Source organism: Malaclemys terrapin, chromosome 1, assembly GCF_027887155.1.
Source record: "Malaclemys terrapin pileata isolate rMalTer1 chromosome 1, rMalTer1.hap1, whole genome shotgun sequence".
Classification (NCBI taxonomy): domain Eukaryota; kingdom Metazoa; phylum Chordata; order Testudines; family Emydidae; genus Malaclemys; species Malaclemys terrapin.
The window spans coordinates 221,197,137-221,218,396 of NC_071505.1; the positions used below are offsets into that span (position 1 = coordinate 221,197,137).

The window sequence follows — 21,260 nt, forward strand, 5'->3', positions numbered from 1 at the left end:
ACGAAAATACTTGAGATTGCCAAGGTTCATATATGGCAGGGAGATGTTACCTTTAAGTTCCCACAAAATAAGAGACAATGAAGCATTGCAGGCTCTTTCTGTAAGCAGGTGGCTTTTGCAACCTGTTCTCAAACAAAGCCCTCACACAACATAAAGTAAAGAAGTCCCCTCTTTGCCAAGATTGGGTTTTATTAACAAAGGGGCAATACTGAGACTTTTACATCTTACCCTGAGTAAGGGGGAGGGCATAGCCGACCAGGGAATGAATTGTGACCACAAATTGTAATTTCTTTCAAGACTCATCCTTGCTCCAAGGAGGAAGAAATCTGCTATTGGCATTACCAGTAGATGATTATTTCCCCCCCAGTGTTGGCTGAGATATACTGGTTGGCAGGTTGACCGGCTGCACAGTGGAGTAAAGAGGGAGAAAGTGTCTTATGCTTCCTTACTTGTCTGCATAGAGTTATAACAGCAAATCACTATCTTGTCCAAAGAAATTAACAATAAGATATTAAAGTGAGGCTTAAGCTTTCTCTCCAGGCTTGGCTGTTCTTAGGGTTCCTACTTAAAGAGTGCTCAGCCCACACCCTAGATCTTCTCTCTGTAGGAAATTATCCTCACCTTTCTCATATTCAGCGGGGATAAGGAGCTGCCTGCCTCAGTAAGACAGCAGAACCTCCTTACTTTTGAAAAGAATAGAAGAGAACCCTTTCCCAGTAGAATCAACGCCTGCTAACAGGGAGGGTTGTTTCAGGCAAACACTGCCAGCCTGTTATACTCTCATTGTACTATACCAGGGGTGACTCTTTCCTGTGACTAAACTGAGTTTCCTGCTCATTCTGTAACAGGCTAAAGCTGAATGGAAATGAGATGGAGACAGCAGACCATAATAAAAAGGAGATGGCCATCTTTGAAACACTCCTGACCAAAGGCACATTTCTTGTTGTTCTTGGGATGCAGGATTTCAACAAAGATATTTGTAAATTCTCCATGGAGGAAATCAGGAAGCCTGGAGACAGTTGCTTTGCAAATCTTAGTCAATTACACTAAAGTGTAACTGACATAAGGCACAAAAATACAGTGTCTAGTGGTTGGAGTAGGGGGTTGGGTTCTGCTCCTTGTTCTGCAATTGACTTTCTATGAAGACTTCGCAAGTCAGTGTCTTAGCTGATAGAGCCTGAACCATGCTAGGAAGATGGGTAGGAGGTGTAGAACAGTGGTTCTCAATCAGGGGTCTGGGGCCCTCTAGGGGGCTGCAAGCAGGTTTTAGCAGGTCTGCTAAGCCAGGCCAGCATTAGACTCACTGGAGCCCAGGGCAGAAAGCAGAAGCCCAGCCACCTGGGGCTGAAGCCTGGGGCCCTGTGCCTGCCACCTGGGGCTGAAGCCAAAGCCTGAGCAATGTAGCTTCACGGGGGCCCCAGTGGTGTGGGGCCCCAGGCAATTGCCCTGCTTGCTACCCCCTAATGCTGGCTTTGGCTTTTTTATGCAGAAAGCCAGTTAGTGTGGCACAGGTGGGCCATGGAGGTTTTTATAGCCTATTGGGAAGGGCCTCAGAAAGAAAAAGGTTGAGAACCCCTAGTATAGAACATAATCCTGAAACCATTCTGCCTGAATGGGCCAGAGTGGGAGCGCCCTTACTAGGGTTGCCAATTTTGGTTTGGATGTATTCCTGGAAATTTCATCACATGACATAATCTTTAATTAAGATTAATCTTTAATTTCTGGAGACTCCAAGAGAATCCTAGAGGGTTGGCAACCCTAGTCCTTACTGCTGTCCACAGTGGCACCTCTGTTACAGCTAATGACCGCATTCCTCTCAGAGCAGTCTCACAGACACCAGGCCATATGTGTGAGGGGCTCGGATCACAATCTTGCCATCACACAGACATGTGTAGTGTTTGTCCTCCCTTTGTTCTCCCAGGAGACAAGCAGCCAAATTTGGCTGTCTACTGCACAGATAGCCGGGCTCTCTTCCTCCCTTACAACAGTGCATCTTCAAAAGAGCAGCTATAATTTGCCCCTTATCCTCTCTGTGTGTCATGGTCAATCAGTAAAACAGGGACCTAACTCACTGGGGCCACATGAGACTCAATTGATTAGGTCCAAACTCTCCTCTCAGCTACACTGCTACAACTTTACCAACTTTGCCCCTTCAAGTTTGTAAAATGATTTGGGTCCTTGAATGAAAGGTGTGTGCAAGTGGGAAAGCATTTTTGTTGTTGCTCATTTTAATTCTACTTAAGTATTTAAGTGATTTACAGTTTTTAAAATCCTCCCCCCCTTAACTTACCTTAGCAATACAATCTTTATTTGAAAATACATGTAGTGGTCTTATACAGGCACTCAGAGGAACATACAGAAAGGAATTAGAAGTGTGATAGAGATACAATTGGAATAAAATGTTAAATATTGGATTGGGAAATCTTGTAAAAGCCAGTGAGCTAATTCTTTTCATAGTGGTTGCGAATGTGCAGAGTATACTGAGAACACATTTCTGGTCTGTTAGAATAAAAATACGCTTTCTTTATGGGACTTTTTAGCTATCACATGTGAGGAGCAGAAAGCAAGGCAGAGAGGTTGATGGGGTATGCCTGGTGAGTAGGATGGAGATTAGTTTAAAAAAGCAAGAGCTTTATTTAGCCAAGATTGCATCTGTACATTGAACTTCCAGTCTGTTTAAATTGTAAAAGCCCCGTGAGACAAATGAGGTCATAACTTGACTATTGCAGCTCCCCGAACACCTCTTACTGCCATTTTAAAGGCTCTGTGTGATGTGAGAACAGACCCTGGGTTTCTTCTGACAGTTTATGATTCATGGTCAAGATTTATATGCCAAGTTTAGGATGGTTATGAATTTAAATATGGTGTTTACCCTTGTAGGGCTAGGTTCCCACTCAGGCCTTTTTAAGTACATGGTCGTTGTCACCCATAATGCCATTACACTGACAAAAAAGCAAAGTGAAGTACCCAATTTTTGCCGCTGAATAACTAGACATTTGAAATTAATCTCTTTTCATATGGAGAGGTGAAAATTAGTTTTGTGTAAGAGATTTTTGAGCTAGATCTTTTAGCTGGCGTAAATCAGTCAAGTTAATGGAGCTCAATCATGAGGTCAGTGGAGTTATGGTGATTTACACCAGCTGAGGAGATGTAGCCCTTTGTTTTCAGCATTCCACATTTGAGCATCACACACCTAAAAATATAGAACTAGTTGACACACATGAATATTAAAAAAACAATTCAGAGCATTTCATTTTTAAAATGGACGGAAGCATATTAAAATAGATATCTGCTATTCTATTTTATGAGCCCTTTGGGGCTTCACTGTATATAGCCAATCTTGTTTTTTTCAGTTTTTAACCTAAGGCTCGAAGAATATTTTAGTTCCTAGATGATTATTAGATCCCAGTTTGGTAAACGAATGTGGTGGGTTTTTTTTTTTTTTTTTTTCTCTACTGAAGATTCCACTCCTCTGAGGTGCTGAGCGTTCTCAGTCCCGCTGATGTCAACTTGCAGGATTGGGCCTTTAGAACATGTGTTCTGTAACTGACATATGACATTCCACAGACAGAATGATGCCATTAGGACTATGTTTAACCACAAGCCGTCAGGCAGATGTGCTTTGGCTGTATTTGTTAACATCTCTCAAATGTTCCAAAAAATGTAAACTGTTACAAACATTATGTACATATCCTATGTAGTTTACTTGTGGATAAAACAGTGAATTATTCCTTTGGCAATGAAAATGTATGAATAATGTGAAATATTCACATGAAAAATATGACATTCACTTGTGGCAGAAGCTGTTGAATGAGTACTCTCCTTTTGAAGTTTTATTAACCCTCAGTTTTATGATGTAAATGAGGAAGAGAGTTCTCTGCAGTAAACGGAGGCTTATATGTAATGACAACTAGCTTTCCCTAATGTGGTGAATGCTTCTCTTCCTGAAGTACTAGGAATAATTTTTTAAGCTTTGATTATCAGCTCCATGTGGATGGTTGCTGTCCTTTAAAAATATGTCAATGTCAAAGTAATGAAATGCATGGATAATTATTAACCTCACTAGTTAATCACAGACCTCAGTTGTCTGAGATATAAAAGTTGAAAGTAGTTAATGGATTAGGGGCAAACATTGGGTTGTGAGTGTTCTTTAATAGCATTAGGAATACTTCTTGAATCTGATGCCACATGTTCTAACTGTTCCCTAAAATGATTCTATTTATATCCTACAGCAGAATGAAAACTACAACATAAATTTTCTTTCTTCAGAGCTAGTACTAGAAATTCCAAATGTATCAATTACAGATGAGACAGGTTTTTTTTTTTTTACTTGCCTCTTTCAGTGCCTATATCCGATTCTATGACAAGAATGTAAACACTTAACTAAGTTTACCGTGCATTTATACAACATCCTGTTAACCTGATAAACAGACATTGCCTATTTTGATGCTCCTTTGTGTCAGCACTAGCACACACACACACACACACACACACACACACACACACACACACACACACATTCTGCCTTTGACTCCATTTCCAAATTTCACTTAAGTTCATTATAGAGAGTTCCTATACAGTACATTCTTTGTGTGTGGTATCTATAAAGGTTTTGCAATTTATTTTATAACTGACATTCTTTGATTAACATAACATGGTAATTTATATAATCAGGTCCTTCTTAAAAATTTAAAATTAATATAAAGTTTAAAGTACTTTCTACCAAAAAAAAAAAAAATGGCATCAGCAGGTGTTCCAGGTCTAATTCCTCAGTCTTGCACGCTTATGTACCTGTATGGCTTTTACATGTGTGAGTTATTCCCATTGAATTTAAGCACGTCACAGGTGCAGGTAGGACTGCAAGAGTGGGGGGAGCAACTCCCCTCCTCCCCCCCCCCCCCGAGTCCCACCCTACTGTAGCCTCTGCCTCCTCCCACCAGCCCCATCTTCCCGGAGCCCCTGCTCCCTCCCCCCCGCTCCACCCCACACACACACACACATACTTTCCCTGCTGACCAGCCCAAAACCCTCTGGTGACGGGTCCTTCCTGCTTCCGAGACCCAGCGGGTTCCCGGCATCAAGAGGACCTGCACTGTAGTTTTGGTAGTCGACAGGTGAGGGCCCAGCTGCTAGCATGTGGCTCAGTGTAGAGTGGGACCCAGGTGCCGGCCAACCAGGCCAAGTCACAACGTGCTGTCTCCCAGACAGTTTTTAAAGGAGGGGGAACAATGGCCCTTCGGGCGCCTGGAACCTTTGTAGAATTGGGAGCAGGGAGGCAAGGCCAAAGTGGCAGAGGAATTGATATTTAAATATCCCACAGAGAGCACATATGTTTCTTTTGTTAAAAAGTGGGGTGGCCATGGCACCCTGACCCCCTGCCCCGGTTCCAGTGCTGGTGACACATGTAAGTGTTTGCAGCCAGGGCCCTGACATTGCAGTACTGAAATCTAGAATCAGTAGTATCCCGAAGCCAATATGTTGTCAGTAAATGTTGCTAGGAAAAAATGCCAATGGAAACTGCTTTGGGCAGGGTCGGCTCCAGGGTTTTTGCCTCCCCAAGCGGCGGGGGGGGGGGAAGAAAAAAAAAAAGCCGCGATTGTGATCGGTGGCACTTCGGTGGCGAGTTCTTCCCTCTGATAGGGACCGAGGGACCCGCTGCCGAATTGCCGCCAAAGAGCTGGACGTGCTGCCCCTTCCTCTTGGCCGCCCCAAGCACCTGCTTCCTGCACTGGTGCCTGGAGCCGGCCCTGGCTTTGGGTATATTTAGGATTTGATTCCCCAACACATGGAAAAACTGAAATCTTGTTAGTGAGGAGACACATCAGAGAATCTCCAGATACAGCACGACACACTTTTTTTTGCTTCTGAATAAATACAGTTTGTTATCATGTTACACAGTTTTACATGCACTTGAACACAGTGGAGAGTGGCAGCTGATTCAGCACAGTGTAGGACTGCTCAAAGACAGCCCTTATTTATGCCACTGGCTCAAGAACCTTATGCCAATGGAGGATCAAGAGTAGCAGAGATCCTTTCTATCACATTGCTGCCTACCCCCATCTTGTCCATGACCTGCCCCTGACACACCCTCTCCTTCCACTATCTCTGAGGAATGGGCAACTGTATACAAGCATTCGAGCCACCTCTGCTAGCTTTACTCCAGTAGAGGGTTAATCTCCATTGACTTTCTGACACAAAGTGTCCTTAGTTAACTAGAGACTCTAGCCTATTATTTTTAAGTATAATTTTACCTCAGTTATAAAATTAGCATTCTTCAGAAATTAGCAATACCTAGTCTTGTCCTGAATTTATTGGGTCAAAATGGCGGATGACATTATCTGGTAATAATGACATTATTATGTAGTTAATGCTAAAGTGAAAAAAATCAGGCATTCAAATGTTGTGGTGATGAGTATGAAGATAGGACGGTTATCAAATCTACCTGCAAAGATAGAAGAGTTTCAGCTTCTTGGTATGTGTAGGGACTTTAAAGTATTTAATTGCTGTTGCACTCCCAGGACCAAAGAAAAGTAGAGAAGAAATACTCAGAAGTACAATATTATCATTGTACTTTAGTCTGTAACCTTAAAGAAATTGTTTAAGGGGTTAATTGCAATGTCACCTCAAGGAGGAATACTAACACACGTGTAGGGTACATTGAAATTTTTCTCTGTTTGCTAGAATAGCTGCAAAATACTTACTAGAGCCAAGGAGAACATGTTACATGCTCCTCAGTGAATATATTTTTGGGTCTTGATCATGCTCTCATTGAAATAAATTGCAAGAGTCTCAATTACTTTAATGGCACAGGCTCTGGATATTGTCAGTGAAGAAGTATTAGGCTTTTTGACCAATAATAGATGTGTAGAATTGTGAGTTTTAAAAAGATCTGATTTTCCACTATGAACATTTTCTCTTTAAATGTAGCTCTTTATTGAAGTATTATATTAATGCATTTCATACATATCCAACTATAGGGTTACCATACGTCCGGATTTTCCCGGACATGTCCGGCTTTTGGGGGCTCAAATCCCCGTCCGGGGGGAAATCCCCAAAAGCCGGGCATGTCCGGGAAAATCGGGAGGGCTGGGTGGTGCTCGGCCGGGGCCGGCGGTGCGGGGCCGGTGCGGGGCCGGGGGCATGGTGCCGGGCCGGGAACCAGGGGCGCAGTGCCGGGCCGGGCGCGGGGCCGGATGGGGAGCCGGGGGCGCGGTGCCGGGCCGGGGTCCGGGCTGGGAGCCGGGGAGCCGGGCCGGCGGGGAGCCGGGCCGGCGGGGAGCCGGTCAGCCGGGCCGGCGGGGAGCCGGGGACCGGCAGTGCTGGGCGGGCCGGGGGTGGTCGGCCGGGGCCGGCACCCCAGGGCCCGAGCCGACCCAGGCTGGAGCCGCCGGGGGGCCAGCCTGGGCCGCGCCTCCTCCCCCCACACTCCCCCTTACCTGCTTCAGGCTTCCCGCGAATCAAATGTTCGCGGGAAGCAGGGGAGGGGGCGGAGACTTTGGGGAGGGGGCGGGGTTGGGGCGGGGGTATGGGCGGGGCTGGGGGCGGGGCCGTGGGCCGTGGAGTGTCCTCCATTTGGAGGCACAGAATATGGTAACCCTATCCAACTAATAATATACAATTCAAAGATACATTCTTCTTGGACTTCTGTTTTTTCTTTTATCATAATACTCCTGCTCTGTGTGTTTAAATCAAGCTTAAATAAAATGATAAAGCACAGAAATAATAAAGTAAACATAGTAATAAAATCATATTGCATATCATAATAGTAATGAAACAATCATATAAATGAAGATTTTCCCACTGTACTCCGCTTGTACTTGACACTTACAAGCTAATGTAAATTAGTCAAATTTCAGTTTAAATTATCCATTTCTCTTACTTCTCTTTTTCTGGAGCTTGAGGATGCTCTCCTTATGCAATTAAAAGGAGTTATCACCAATTCAAAGTTCTTCAATTTGTCCTAAAACAATGGGTCAAATCCTGGCCCATTGAAGTCATAGGAAGGGAGTTTTGTTACTTTTGATTTCAGTGACCTTTCAACCTTTAAGGCCAACATTCTATTTCCACCATATTTCATATACTACATTATGTGAGAGGAGATTCAGACTTCCAGGTATTCTGTTTCCCCTGAGACTTCTTCCACTCAGTTTCCCAAGAATTCAGTCTGACTCCAGTCATGAGATGGGGCTTCGGCTTTCTGCCCTGGACCCTAGCAAGTCTAACGCTGGCCCTGCTTGGTGGACCCCCTGAAACCTGCTTGCGGTCCTCCAGGGGGCCCCTGACCCCTGGTTGAGAACCACTGGTATACAGCAAAGCTACGCTGAGTGGATCAGATTCAAGCATAGTGGTTGAGCATAGGACATACCACATATCCAAAGTTACACAGCAAACCTCTTCCTTTTATATACATTTGCACATCACATTGCATTTATTGTCTGTTGCAGCACATGGCTTGGTTACTTTGTAGGAACTAATCTATGTGCGGCATGCTCTGTCCACGCACTGTCCATGTACAACTTACTGTTTATCTCATCTTTACATTCCCGACTTATCCATTGTTAGTTTGGACATTGTAAATGGTTCCCTCTTATCTTGGCTAGTAAAGACATTTTGTTTTCAGCCTACTGATCCTAATCCTGTCTCCCAAAAAGTGAGACCTCACCCATGTCCAATTACTCATGTCAAGCCAGGCCTACATTAAGTTCTTACTGAAGTAGGTTTCGCAGCTAGAAATAATATTCATGTTTTAGCATTTGCTATCTCACTGTTGTCTATTGCTAAAATTACTTCTTATGAGTAGAACTTAGTATTTCTCACTGCAATGATATTTTTATGCCTGTAATTCTATATTTTTGAAATTACCAAATTATATATTCCAAGTTCTTTTCCCTATTGCTGTTTCTCCTGCACTGGTTGGGTGGCAGTAATTTTATGGACTACAGCTTTGTAAAGCCACAACAGAATCTATTATAAGCCATTTATACTGACTTTTTGTTTCTATGACAATATGCTTGGCATAAGTTTTTTTTTTTTTTTTTTTTTTTTTTTTTTTTTTTTTTATTGGTCCTAAAGTGCAGTCTTCCAATTTCAAGTGGTTAGAAGTTTTCCAGAAATCTCAGGAAAGTGAAAGCTTATACATGAAAATTTGAGAAAAGTGGCATTTGGTTTTAAGAGACTTTGTGGGTGGATTGCTAACATGACCTGCATTGAATTGTTTAAAAGTATAATAGCAGGATTGTAGTTGGTTAGTTACTCCTATTTGGATTGTCTTTAGCATACTCTGTCCCTCATAGAGCTTACATTGGTTTTGGTTCAGGCACAGAGGCAGTGGTAATAAAAAATGCAGTGTTATTAAAAGTAATTGTCATTGGCAGCTGCAAAGGAGAGGCGGTGCAGATGATTTTGCTAGAGGTTTTAGCAATATTTGGTACAAGAGGACACGTATCATTTATTGAGCTCCCGCAATGTGTTCAACTCTGAACAAACAGGAAGACAGGCCTCTGCCTGAACAAGCTTACAATCTGAGGGCCAGATTTTGATGCCCTTACTCTCACTGAGTAGTGCTACTCAAGGAGTAAGTTACCATTCAGTGTGAGTAAAGGTACCAGAATCTGATCCCACATCAGACTTGGACAAAATAGTCTATAAAGACCTTTCTGAAACACTGGGTAAACTCCAACCTTTGGATCAGTGGTGCAGATACCTCCTGGTTTATCTGTAGTTGACTATCATTAAAAGCCATGTGTTTCAAGAAGGCAATTGAACAGAGATAAGGAGATCACCTGCCACACACAGCCACAGGGATTTCCATGTATAAAAGGACACATGGAAGAAGCCCCGAATCCTGAACAGTTATAAGAAAGGAACGCTGAAGGTCAGGGTGTTTTCACAGAAATGCCAGTGTAGAAGTAACAATTAGGTTTGCCGGCTTAAAACCTTGGCTTCTGCCAACCATAAATCCCCTTCTGTTATTTTCAGTTCATCATATAAAATGCAGGATAAATGGGTGATGAGGTATTCCGTTGTGGTGTGGAATGAATTCAAACAGCATGAATGAGGTTTTGATCATCTGGATCTTCCATGGAACAGTGAATGAAGAAAAGAAAAGAGACACTGTTCTTCATCTGCAGAATATGCTTTCATCTTTTGTGTGCTGTGTGACTGTGGTTGATGTGAGAGTGGAGGGTTATCATTGCACCCATGTCAAATCAACAGGTCTTTAATTTTTAACAGGCACAGCATGTATTTCTGGCATTTGATGGATAGTTATAACTGAATTAGACAGTGGCAAAGTGAACTTTAGTTGAACCAAGATCATCATCACAGTAGACTTGAAAATTAAGACTTGTGATGAGGTCAGTGCGTTTTAAAAATCTCCAGAGTTTTTGGCAAATGTCTGGAAGACTGCAAAGGGGCAAAAACATCTCTGGAACTAAAGCCTCAGTGCCCTTGCCACAAAGCACGTATGAATAAGAATTAACGGGTGATTTGAACCTTGCCTCCATTTGTTGAACTTTTCTGTTCTGTTATGGTTTGTATTGGGGTTCTATATAGCATTCCTGTCACTGTAACGGCAGTCCCAAATTTAATTGTAGTGAAATGCAGAAAGTTCAAAGAGATTTGGTTCCCAAGCTTGCTAATGAGCACCAGGCTCTCTTCACCCTTAATGAACCAAGATTTGTATGTGATTTTTTTTTTTTTTTTTTTTTTTTGGAAGTGGGAGGGAGGCAGGAGTTCACACAACTGAACAATGACTTTACAGTGTAAAGCGTATGCAGCTGTGCCATCTGAAGCTGTCCTCTGTTATGAGCAACAAAGCTTAAATAGATTGTACTGTGAAGAGGTACAGCTCTGTGAGTGTGAAGCATAGCTTTTGCTTCTGCTTCACTGACCTGTCTGCTTGCAATAGCAATGGGGCCTTGATGAGAGCTTAGGCAGGGAGAGCTGCGTAGGGCGACTCTTTCAAAATCACTCCCTGTAACTTGAATAGAGAAGAGGAAACAAAATGAAGTTTCAGTTGATCTCTTTCCAGGGATGTACTGCTGCATTTTCTTGAAAAATCCCATGCCCTCCATCTAAAAGTTATTGGTGACTCCTTATCCACTTCAGCTGATCCATAAACCACTAGACTGAGTATTTTCAGCCGATAGTCTATTTTTCTTCTAAATTGTAACAACAAAGATTATACACACACCAAGATAAATTTGTTAAACTAAACAAACCACAGATATTTCACTTTAGCTCAATGATCTTCCTAAAGCTCATGTTTCAGAGTAACAGAAGAAGTGGGCTGTAGTCCACGAAAGCTTATGCTCTAATAAATTTGTTAGTCTCTAAGGTGCCACAAGTACTCCTGTTCTTCTTTTTTCTAAAGCTCATGTTATGTCTTAGGTCAAACTCATTTGAAATTTGTGCAGAGCTAATATTTTCTCTTTAAAATAGATATCTATATTATATTTTGCCTAATCTCTCTAGATATTTCTGTTGTGTCCATTGCTGCTGCTGCCGTGTATCTGTGTACGTATACACTGTATTAGGGGTGTGTGTGTGTGTGTGTGTGTGTGTGTGTGTGAGAGAGAGAGAGAGAGAGATATTTATGCATATATACACATTCTTGGAAAAAATATATACACCTATGTACTCTATACATACACACTGCACTACATGTATATTCACACACACATAGGATATAGAGAGAGACAGATATACCCAGTATATTTATGTACCATGACTGTAACATTAATTAAAATTTGTAATCTGAGACAATGCCACAATGTGAAGTACAGAAGCAACAAGGAGTTTTTAGCTTATCTATTATAATACTGTGGCTTAATCCTTGCTCTGCTGCTCTTCAAAACAGAAATAAAAAAAAAATGCTAGTAGGTTAGCAAAGCAGACAGCCGCTTCTGCAGCAGGAATCTATTTTTACTGTGATATGTTGTTCTGCAGTTTGAAGGTCTTAATTTTGGCTTTTAATAATTCAGAAGCACCAGAAAACATCTGCTGTTGCCCTCAATCTCATGTTAAAGATAGAGAAATTGACAAAAGGATTTTGTTTGTTTGTTGTTTTGTTTTTTAAATACAAAACAGTAAATTGTTTTCTTTTAATTGTTTTTGTTTTTTTAAATACAAAATAGTACAATTTTAAATACCTTGACATGTGCCTATGCAGATTCAAAACTTTAGATAGCTCTTCAGTCTGCTGTGGTGGTTTGATAGTACCAGTGGCGAAAGTTGACAACCCCCCGTGGCTGACCCCTCTTGCTCTCTCTCGCCTAATCGAATTTTGCGTTATGTTTCCAGATAGCCGATCAGCTTCCCTGGATTTCGCTGACGACACAGGAAAGCTTTGCCTGAAGATGGAAACACTGGAGTCGGAATTGACCTGCCCTATCTGTCTGGAGCTGTTTGAGGACCCACTGCTGCTGCCTTGCGCTCACAGCCTCTGTTTCAACTGTGCGCATCGCATATTGGTCTCCCACTGTGCCACCAACGAATCAGTGGAATCCATCACTGCCTTCCAGTGCCCTACTTGTCGTTATGTCATCACTCTCAATCAACGTGGTCTAGACGGACTGAAGCGCAACGTCACCCTGCAGAATATTATCGACAGGTTTCAGAAAGCTTCAGTGAGTGGGCCCAATTCTCCTAGCGAAACCCGCCGAGAGCGGGCATTTGATAGCAACAGCATGTCATCCAGTGAAAAAGTTCTCTGCCAGTTCTGTGACCAGGACCCTGCCCAGGAAGCAGTGAAGACCTGTGTCACTTGTGAGGTGTCCTACTGCGAGGAGTGCCTGAAAGCGACTCACCCGAACAAGAAGCCATTCACGGGCCACCGTTTGATAGAGCCTATTCCGGACTCTCACATCCGAGGATTAATGTGTCTGGAGCATGAAGACGAGAAAGTTAACATGTACTGCGTGACTGATGACCAGTTAATCTGTGCCTTGTGTAAACTGGTTGGACGGCATCGTGATCATCAGGTGGCAGCTTTGAGTGAGCGCTATGACAAATTAAAGGTTAGTTTTATCTACTCGCCCCTTGGAGCCCAGCAAGTGGGGTGTGAAAAGAAGCTTAGTTGCATGATGGGGAAATACGTTTTCTCACCTCTGGTGAGTGACTGGTATGGGTAGGAGTGCAGTCTGTAATGAATATATAATATGCACGTACATACATATATGTGTTCTTGAAAAGGTGTCAATTAATTTGCCTTTAGATAAAGTTACCTCAGTATTATCTAAACTTCTCTATACTTACCAAACATTCTACAAATATTGAAGTAAACTTTTTTATTTACCTAAAGCATTATCCATAGTGACCGGTAAGTTTTTAATGTTGACCGTTGTATATACAGGCGTGTGTGTATATACATATACATGGACATTGATTGAAATTTCAGACATTTAAATATTCTGATGATGATTATTTTTAATGCAGTTGCTTACAACTTGAAATCCCTCATCTCTACTAAGCAGGGGAAACATTTAAGAGCTGTCTTCAGGACTCTCCCAGCAACAGCATTCAGCCACACTTACATAAGACATAGAAATTAAAACAAAAATGAAATGACATTCCCTTGGTTATGTGTTTCCTCCCCCCTCTCACCTCCCCTTCCACAGTGAAATGGCATCTATCCTATCAGGTAACAATGCTGCTCTGACAGTCCTGTGTTCCATTGCAGAATGTCTTCAGTATAGTATCGGTATTGCTAACACACATTCTCTGGATGTTCTCCAGTTTCAGCATGGACTTAATGTAACAAAGCTCCAACTCAGAAAGTAGAGATGTATTATACCTCTTTGAACCCAGGATCTTTTAGTTACCAGATTTGCATGCTTCTGCAGAGCAGAATAAGAAAGAAAGACCCTCAGGAACCCCAACCCCCATTCCTTAGGGAAATGCAGCTTCGGTTATTTCAAAGGAAGACTACAACTGAGAAATCATGAGTATGAAGGTAAAAAGAGCATTCTTCTTCTGCATACAATGGTTTCAATGGCAAGAAACAAACGGAATAGGTTGAATTAACTAGAGGTCTTATCTCAAAATACATACTACTTTATTGTTGTGTGTGTGTGTGTGTTTATATATATATATATATGCGCACAAACACTTTATGTTTATATATGAGTGCGTGCACACACACAAAAAGTCGTATTCTATTAAAACAGTGAATAGTAATGGAAAGAAAATCTGGCTGAAACTGACAGCTTCCTTTTAAATCTTAAAGGATTTCTTGTTTAATAATGAAGTATAGTTATTTTTACATATATTATACAATTTTATTCTTTGATAAATATAAGATTTTTTGTCATGATTAATAATATTTTACATTTAGTATTATATAATGTGGATATAAAAACCCAATAATCGGCTTAATGAAACGTTACTATTTGGTAGACTAATTAGAACAGCTACATCACTATTGTCCATTGATTTATATTGGTAGGAATGCACTATTTAATGTGAAATACCTGACATAATTAAGTATTGGGTAAGTAATATATTTTTTAATATCTCAATATAAGCAATTAGGAAATATCTCACATTTTGACTTATTTAGATGTAGTAAGCCTAAATAGAGCATTTTTAAAACAGTTGTCTCCTTTCTTTATAGCTTTGAGTTAATATCACCAGTAGCTTGGAAAATGAAATTTAAAGCCAGGCTAGTTTGTACTGTGCGTAGGTTTTCTGCTAGCTCTGGTTGTGAACATGAATGCAGTGGGTAGAGTAGATGATTGTCATCTGATGCCATTCCACTTTACTGACAATGCAAATGATTGTTTAAATTCCTACTAAAATTATTTTTTTAGCTAAAATTTTCTCTATTTTATATTCTGTATAACAATATTTTGGCATTTTGTGTCCGAGGTAACAAGATACCCAAATATGTGTTTCTTTGGCCCCAACAATCCTGCCAGGTGGTTGATCTCTTCCCACAGATAGTTCTGTCAGATAACATCAAGCCTGTATGAAGGCCTTTTGGTACTCACTACATCATGAGCTACCATTCCCCTCATATAATCCTTCCCTCCATGTGCTGCACTACACTCTAGGTAGAAGGGTAGTAGGCCAGGTAATTTCTTTCCAGATCAAAGCTCCAGTCTCTGGCCATCAGCAAGGCTATTTGAAAACCATGCCTTATCCCTTCTCTCCCTACCCTTTTTTCCCAGAGGCTGAGAATATTTTATGTGCTAAAATCCTAGAGCGAGATCTACAGCATGTAAATCGGCATCATTCCATTGAAATAAACAGAGTGATGTGGGTTTACATCAGCTGAAGATCTGGCCTCTGCTGTCTATCAGACAAGCAAGAGTTCCAAATCCACTCTTGAATTCTGGTTGTCTCCTTCATTAAGGGTAATATTGACCTTTGAGATAGATACTAGGTTAGTCTAGCTACACTACTGCTACTAAGAATGGAAGGATCTTGGTCTTGAGTTTATGTGGTGACTTTCATCCACGTGGATGTGTAGAAGCTAATAAGCGCAATGCTAAAATTTAATAAACTAAAATGTCAACTAAAAGAAATGGATAAAACTGATTGTGAATATACGGTTATTTAAATAAAAAGATTTTTGGTGATACAAAGATTTTTGAAAAAATGAACATGTATTATTCTGTAAAATTGCTGGACTCATTCATAAATTTCTAATGATAAGTTTCCTTAAAAAAACAAAACACACCATATCTTAAGTGACATATTCTTTCAGTGGAGGGTTTTTAAAATCAACATAGCTACTAGTTTTTGGTATGTACCTCTGGGTGTCAAGCTATGCTAATTACTTGCATTCTATCCCAGCAGTGTTGCTAATTATTTAAACAATATATCATCCTTCATTAACCACGGGACAAAAGATGCCATTACAATCTAGCTCCTTTTGTGGCAAAAATGAAGCTCTTTAATTAAGAGTTCTGGTACACTTGTCTGAGGTATGCATGCTAGAGTGGATTTAACAGTCAATGTAATAGTCATTGTGAAGCTCTGGAAATGAGAACTAAAAGTCTAAATGACTTTGCCCTGACAGTTAGAACTCCAATCCTGTGAGGTGCTGAGTACTTTCATCTTTTATCAGCCCCACTGTGAGTTACAGCAGCAGGCCTCTAGTATTTTTAGTTATAGGATTACATGAAAAATCGTCTGTTTATTATAATTATTAATAATTAATAAAGTAGGTCACAGACATATATGTGTATAATAAAAAAACTGGGGACAAGTCAGTAATGTATTAAATTTATATGACATGGTATAGTTTTAACTTTGTAGTGGAACTTAAAATTAATCTTCTGGTATATTAACAATGTATAGTGTGTTATAAATATTAACAGGAGGTTCACAGGGTTCTAGCAAATGCTCACATCCCACCCGCTTCATGAATGCAAAGAATCTCTATTACTCAATGAACATTCATCCTTTCCTTTTTGTCTTGGAGCAATGGAATGAAACATACCAGTTTTTTTCAGGGAAACAAATCAAAATTAGATTCCCATAAAGTTGTATCTACACAAGTTAACATTAGCTAAGGTTTTGGAATGAGAGAGAATGTTGTGGGTGGACAAATGTAAGACAGATATAGTCAGCTAATGTTCATTTTGAGTTAATAAACATGTTACATTTGGGCCTGAAAAAAGGGAAAAAAATACATCTAGGGTCAGATTCTCAAATGGTGTAAATTAAACATTGCTCAGTTGAAGTTAATGGAGCTGCTTAGATTTACACCAGCTGAGGATCTGGTCTGTAACGTTCATGTAGCAATATCTCCCATAACGCCATGCAATGTGAAATCAGTTTGGGGTGGCTTTCATACTACCTAATCAGGAGCTCTCTTTTGTTAGGTCTTCTATAGCCCTGAATATGTCTGTGTAATTCTTATTAATGCTGAAGTGTGTTAGGCATGTTTATGAAATATAGATCAGATTCCAGAGTATAATTCTGTAACTGCAAGAGTGTTGCCTTTTTCATTAACATTTTCTGTATTTTTACTTCCAAAAGTACATCAACAAAAAGGGGTTTTTAAATTGTTTGGTTGCTGTTTTTTTTTTTTTTTTCCCATGGAAAGAAATTACAAAAATAGACACTATAATCAAAATCCACATTTTGGTGTGGTGATTTTGTGACAGAATCCATTAAAAATATCTATTTCTTTTTTCCTAATCTGAATCAGGACACAGGGAAAATAATCCATTTACCTTAACCAGCTTAGTGCTCACAAACATTTTTCAGTGGGAAGCAACTATAAAATATTTAAGCACTGAGAATATCAAAGTTACATCTTACAAAATTACTTTGAGCATATTATGATAGAAGGCCTTCTGCCAAATCCAAAGCTTCCATAAATAGAGTATAACAATGCATGCATCTTTCCCTATTGTTTTAAACTTGAGGTTAAAACCCTTAATATCTAAATGTCTTTGTAGAGATTCTGGTACAATATATGCTGAAATTTTCAGTCCAGCTATGTGTTCCTTACTTCCTTTTTGTATTATTTTTAATTTATGGACTGATCATTAATCAGGTTGCAAATGTATTGTAATATCATCAGGGTCTGACACTTCAAACCAGTACTCATGTAAATAGTCCTGCTGACCACACATGAGTATGTGCTTCCAGGATCATACCGTACATCATTATGTGCATCTATTAATAGTATGTATGGGTAGATCAATACCTATACACACAAAGATACTAGTAATATCTACATACGTGTGTGTGTGTGTGTGCGCGTATAACAGTGTATATAATTTGTATGTATGTGTATAATACACATACAAGGTACTAGTAATATCCAACTTTACACACATGCACAAACGCACACAAATGTACAGTGCACGTGCATGTGTGTAAATACATACATATGAGGGTGCATAAAATGTGTGTGTAAATATATATGTGTGTGTGTGTGTGTATATATGAATTACATACACATGTATGTTATGTATATGCATTCCATATATAATGTACTTTTGGCTATTATTAGCACATTTATGGATGTAATGGATTTCTATTTTTAACTCAGCATTGATTAATGTATCCTTTTAAAAACATTTTTTTTCTGTTGCTGATTTTCATATTTATGAATATATTTTCCCTTTTGTATCTTTGTAACTTCTATTAACATTAGGCTTAATGGTAGTTAATGCATTTAGGAAAGAATATGGGCCTTAGGCTTTGTGTGTTCTTTCTCAATAGGATCAATTATTCAATCTCCTCAGTGAGCACAATATATTGTATGAAGGACGTGGAAAAAATTATAACTAACTTTACAAGATTGAATATTTTCGTCCTGCTTGCTTAGTATTGAATGATCTTGAGCAGCAGCCAGTTGTCACCTTTCTTTCAAGTTATGCAGCTTTAGTATTTAATAAAAGTATTATATTAAACCTGGCAAAATGTGTTCTAGGGAAACTTGAAATTCAATAGCTTCTTGTTCATTCTGTACATGAACTTCAGAAATTAGATGAAACAGGTTTAATAAAAATTGTTAGAGTACATAAATTAGGTACAATATATGCATACATGAAGTTAATAAATTGTTACATTAGATATTGCCCAATCTAAAAATTGTGTATTCTGCTGCATAGATTTTTCTTTTTTTTGGTGTCAACATTGATGTTTTGTCACATTTACTTCTATAGAGTATTATCGAAACATATAATCAGACTGGCCTCTTTGAAGTGTGCCAATACCCAGACAATAAAAATAAAACTAATATGAGTAGCCATGGTGTTCTAGGGATTATTGTGCTACAAAGAGTGTGTAACCTCGGTAAAAAATGGAATAACCATCTCTCACTACACTAATTTATCATGTTAATATACTTATACAATTATGAGAATCCTCTTTTTAGTCCTACATCCTTTGTTGTAGTGTGTGACCTTAAGTCTTTGTTGTTTGTTCTCCTGATTCAGAATTTTTTGGTGGAGAGGAGCAGGACTATATAACATTTAATTATGGTAAAAACCTTTTTAACATTTTTTCTTTAGACAACCTCTGTAAAATAAATTTTAGAATTTGCTTGTTAGTCGAGGATGTCTGAAATGACTCGTGCATATGACTATATACTATAATTTCACAGGGAACAATAATAACAAAAGGTCCTCTAGAAGTTCAATTAAGCTCTTTTTGAATATTTTATTATAATTTCTGAGAATCCACTTGATTAAAAACAAACAAACAAGCAGTGCTGTAAATTTTATTGTGTATTTCACAAAGCTTTAGCAAGACTTCCAAAGGCATCAATTTATTTGGAATTACTGTTTGTTTTTCGCCCACTTTTAGCCCCAAAGTAACTTTTAAAAAAATGTTTTGTTGATGGCATGGGTTATTCATAAAGAGCAACAAAATCAACAAATGGTACAGATTATACTATAATATAGTCTTACTCTCCCTTCATATGTTTCTAGCTTCCAGGGGAACTAGACTAAGTAATCGGTTCAGAGAGTCTAGAACTTGGGGCTCTTAGCGTTTGTTCCAAATCCCTCCAAAGTTTTAACAAGATGAAATTGTTTACTGAGAAGACCATCAGATAGTCTTGTCTGGCATTATCATCTTCCTCATCTGTTCAGATAGTTGAGAGGGTTAGATGGTGATGAGGAACCACAATGGATAGGAGATGTTTTAGGAAGGACGGGGATTTATGTGGTTAAATAATAAATAACTATATCACAATTAAAATGAATTTTAAAAAAAGAAATAGAGTAAATGGTTAAGGGAGAAATAATTGTTATGGTAAGTTTAGGAAATGCTTAATGGTTGGATGATATGTTGTGATAGAGACGGAGAGTAGTAAATTTTTTTTAAGTATGTGTATATTTTATGAACATAGTAGCCCTGTGACCTTATTATTTTAAATTAAACTACTATTCGTTAAAATTAAAATGATGTCAAATACATCTTCAGACAAAACACTGTTAAAGTGGGGTTGAGTTTGAGAGTACACGTAAAAATTTAAGGGTAAAAATAATTGCAAGGGTGTTGTAAATATTCTAAAAGCAAGCATTACAAGCCTGGGAAATTCAAATTTAAGTTTAAACATTTTTTTAAAAAATCAAAACCTGTTAAAGCACTGTAGGAGCGCTATATAATACTAACTGTACCCTGCAATCATGCAACACAATAATCATATGATTATGATTAAGGCATATTAATGTTTGTTGTCTTGGGTTTGATTAAATTGATTTTTAAAACCATTAGGTTTTTTTCTTCACATTTTCTGAACTTGACATATGCATCAAGCAATGTTACCAGCAGATCATCAATTCTCTTTCATGTGTTCTAGTCATTAGAGCAGTGATTCTTAACCTGGGGTGCACACACCCCTTGGGGGTGCGAGATACCCTTTCTGGGCGTGCGAGACTTGCCAGATTTTTTGAAAGCAGATTAAAAACTTTGCAGTGTAAACTCATTGCTGTTTCCTTTGCTCTAAATTGTTCTGTACATCTTTTCCCCAGATTTTATATTTATTAACAAAATGGTAGCACCTCATGCAAATATACGTGATCTGTGCTGCCTCCCCTTCCTCCAAATTGTGTATAATGCAGTCATTATGCTCAGCAGTGGCAGGAGCTGCTCCTGAATCTAGGGAAGGGAGATTATTGTTATTTATTTAAAATGTATATTGCAGAGGCCAACAGGAAAATAATAGTACAATTAAAAGGAAAGTCTATAAAATGGTGCTCCATCCAGTTTTAATGTAGGGCACTGAGCATTCGGCCACAAAAAAGAAACACGAGCAAGTTATCTGTTCCACAGAAATGTAAATGCTGAGATGAATGAGAGGGGTAAGCAAGAGAGACCATGTGAGGAATGTGTATGTTAGAGACATGCTCAAAGTAACACACACACAAAACAAAAAATGAGGGAGTGGTGCAGACTTCGGTGGCTTGGTCATGTAAAGCTCAGTCCTGACAACTGTGTGGGTAAGAGACTCCAACAGACCAAGACTGAAGGAGGCCGACCCAAGAAGTAGTTGTGGGATATCATAAATGAAAACATATTAACATGTGGTGTGATGGAGGATCTGGCATTGGCAGAGCACTTTGGAGGGAGGGGACTCATAGAGCAGATTCTATTTGATGGGACTAAAGTGAGAAAGAAGAAGATTGCAGAGACCAACTAGGTCAAGACTCCACAGTGCTAGGCACTGTACAAACATATAGTCATTGACTGTACCACTATGGGGACAGCGTTTTGTTCCTTCCTCCATGGGGGAGCAGTGGCAAGAGCCTCTCTTAAACATCTGAAGCTGGGAGATTCCTGGCCCA

At 39.5% G+C, this 21,260-nt stretch overlaps 1 protein-coding gene across 7 annotated transcripts in view; it reads left to right on the top strand.

The window, feature by feature from the left end:
- Positions 1-21,260, top strand: part of MID1 (midline 1) — a 335,146-nt gene that overhangs the window by 191,829 nt on the left and 122,057 nt on the right. For all 7 annotated transcript variants that reach the window (XM_054007902.1, XM_054007930.1, XM_054007946.1 and 4 more), the window contains exon 2: positions 12,304-13,019. In XM_054007902.1, the coding sequence (XP_053863877.1) occupies positions 12,360-13,019 (660 nt within the window). In that variant the 5' untranslated portion in view covers positions 12,304-12,359. The remainder of the gene's footprint in view (positions 1-12,303; positions 13,020-21,260) is intronic.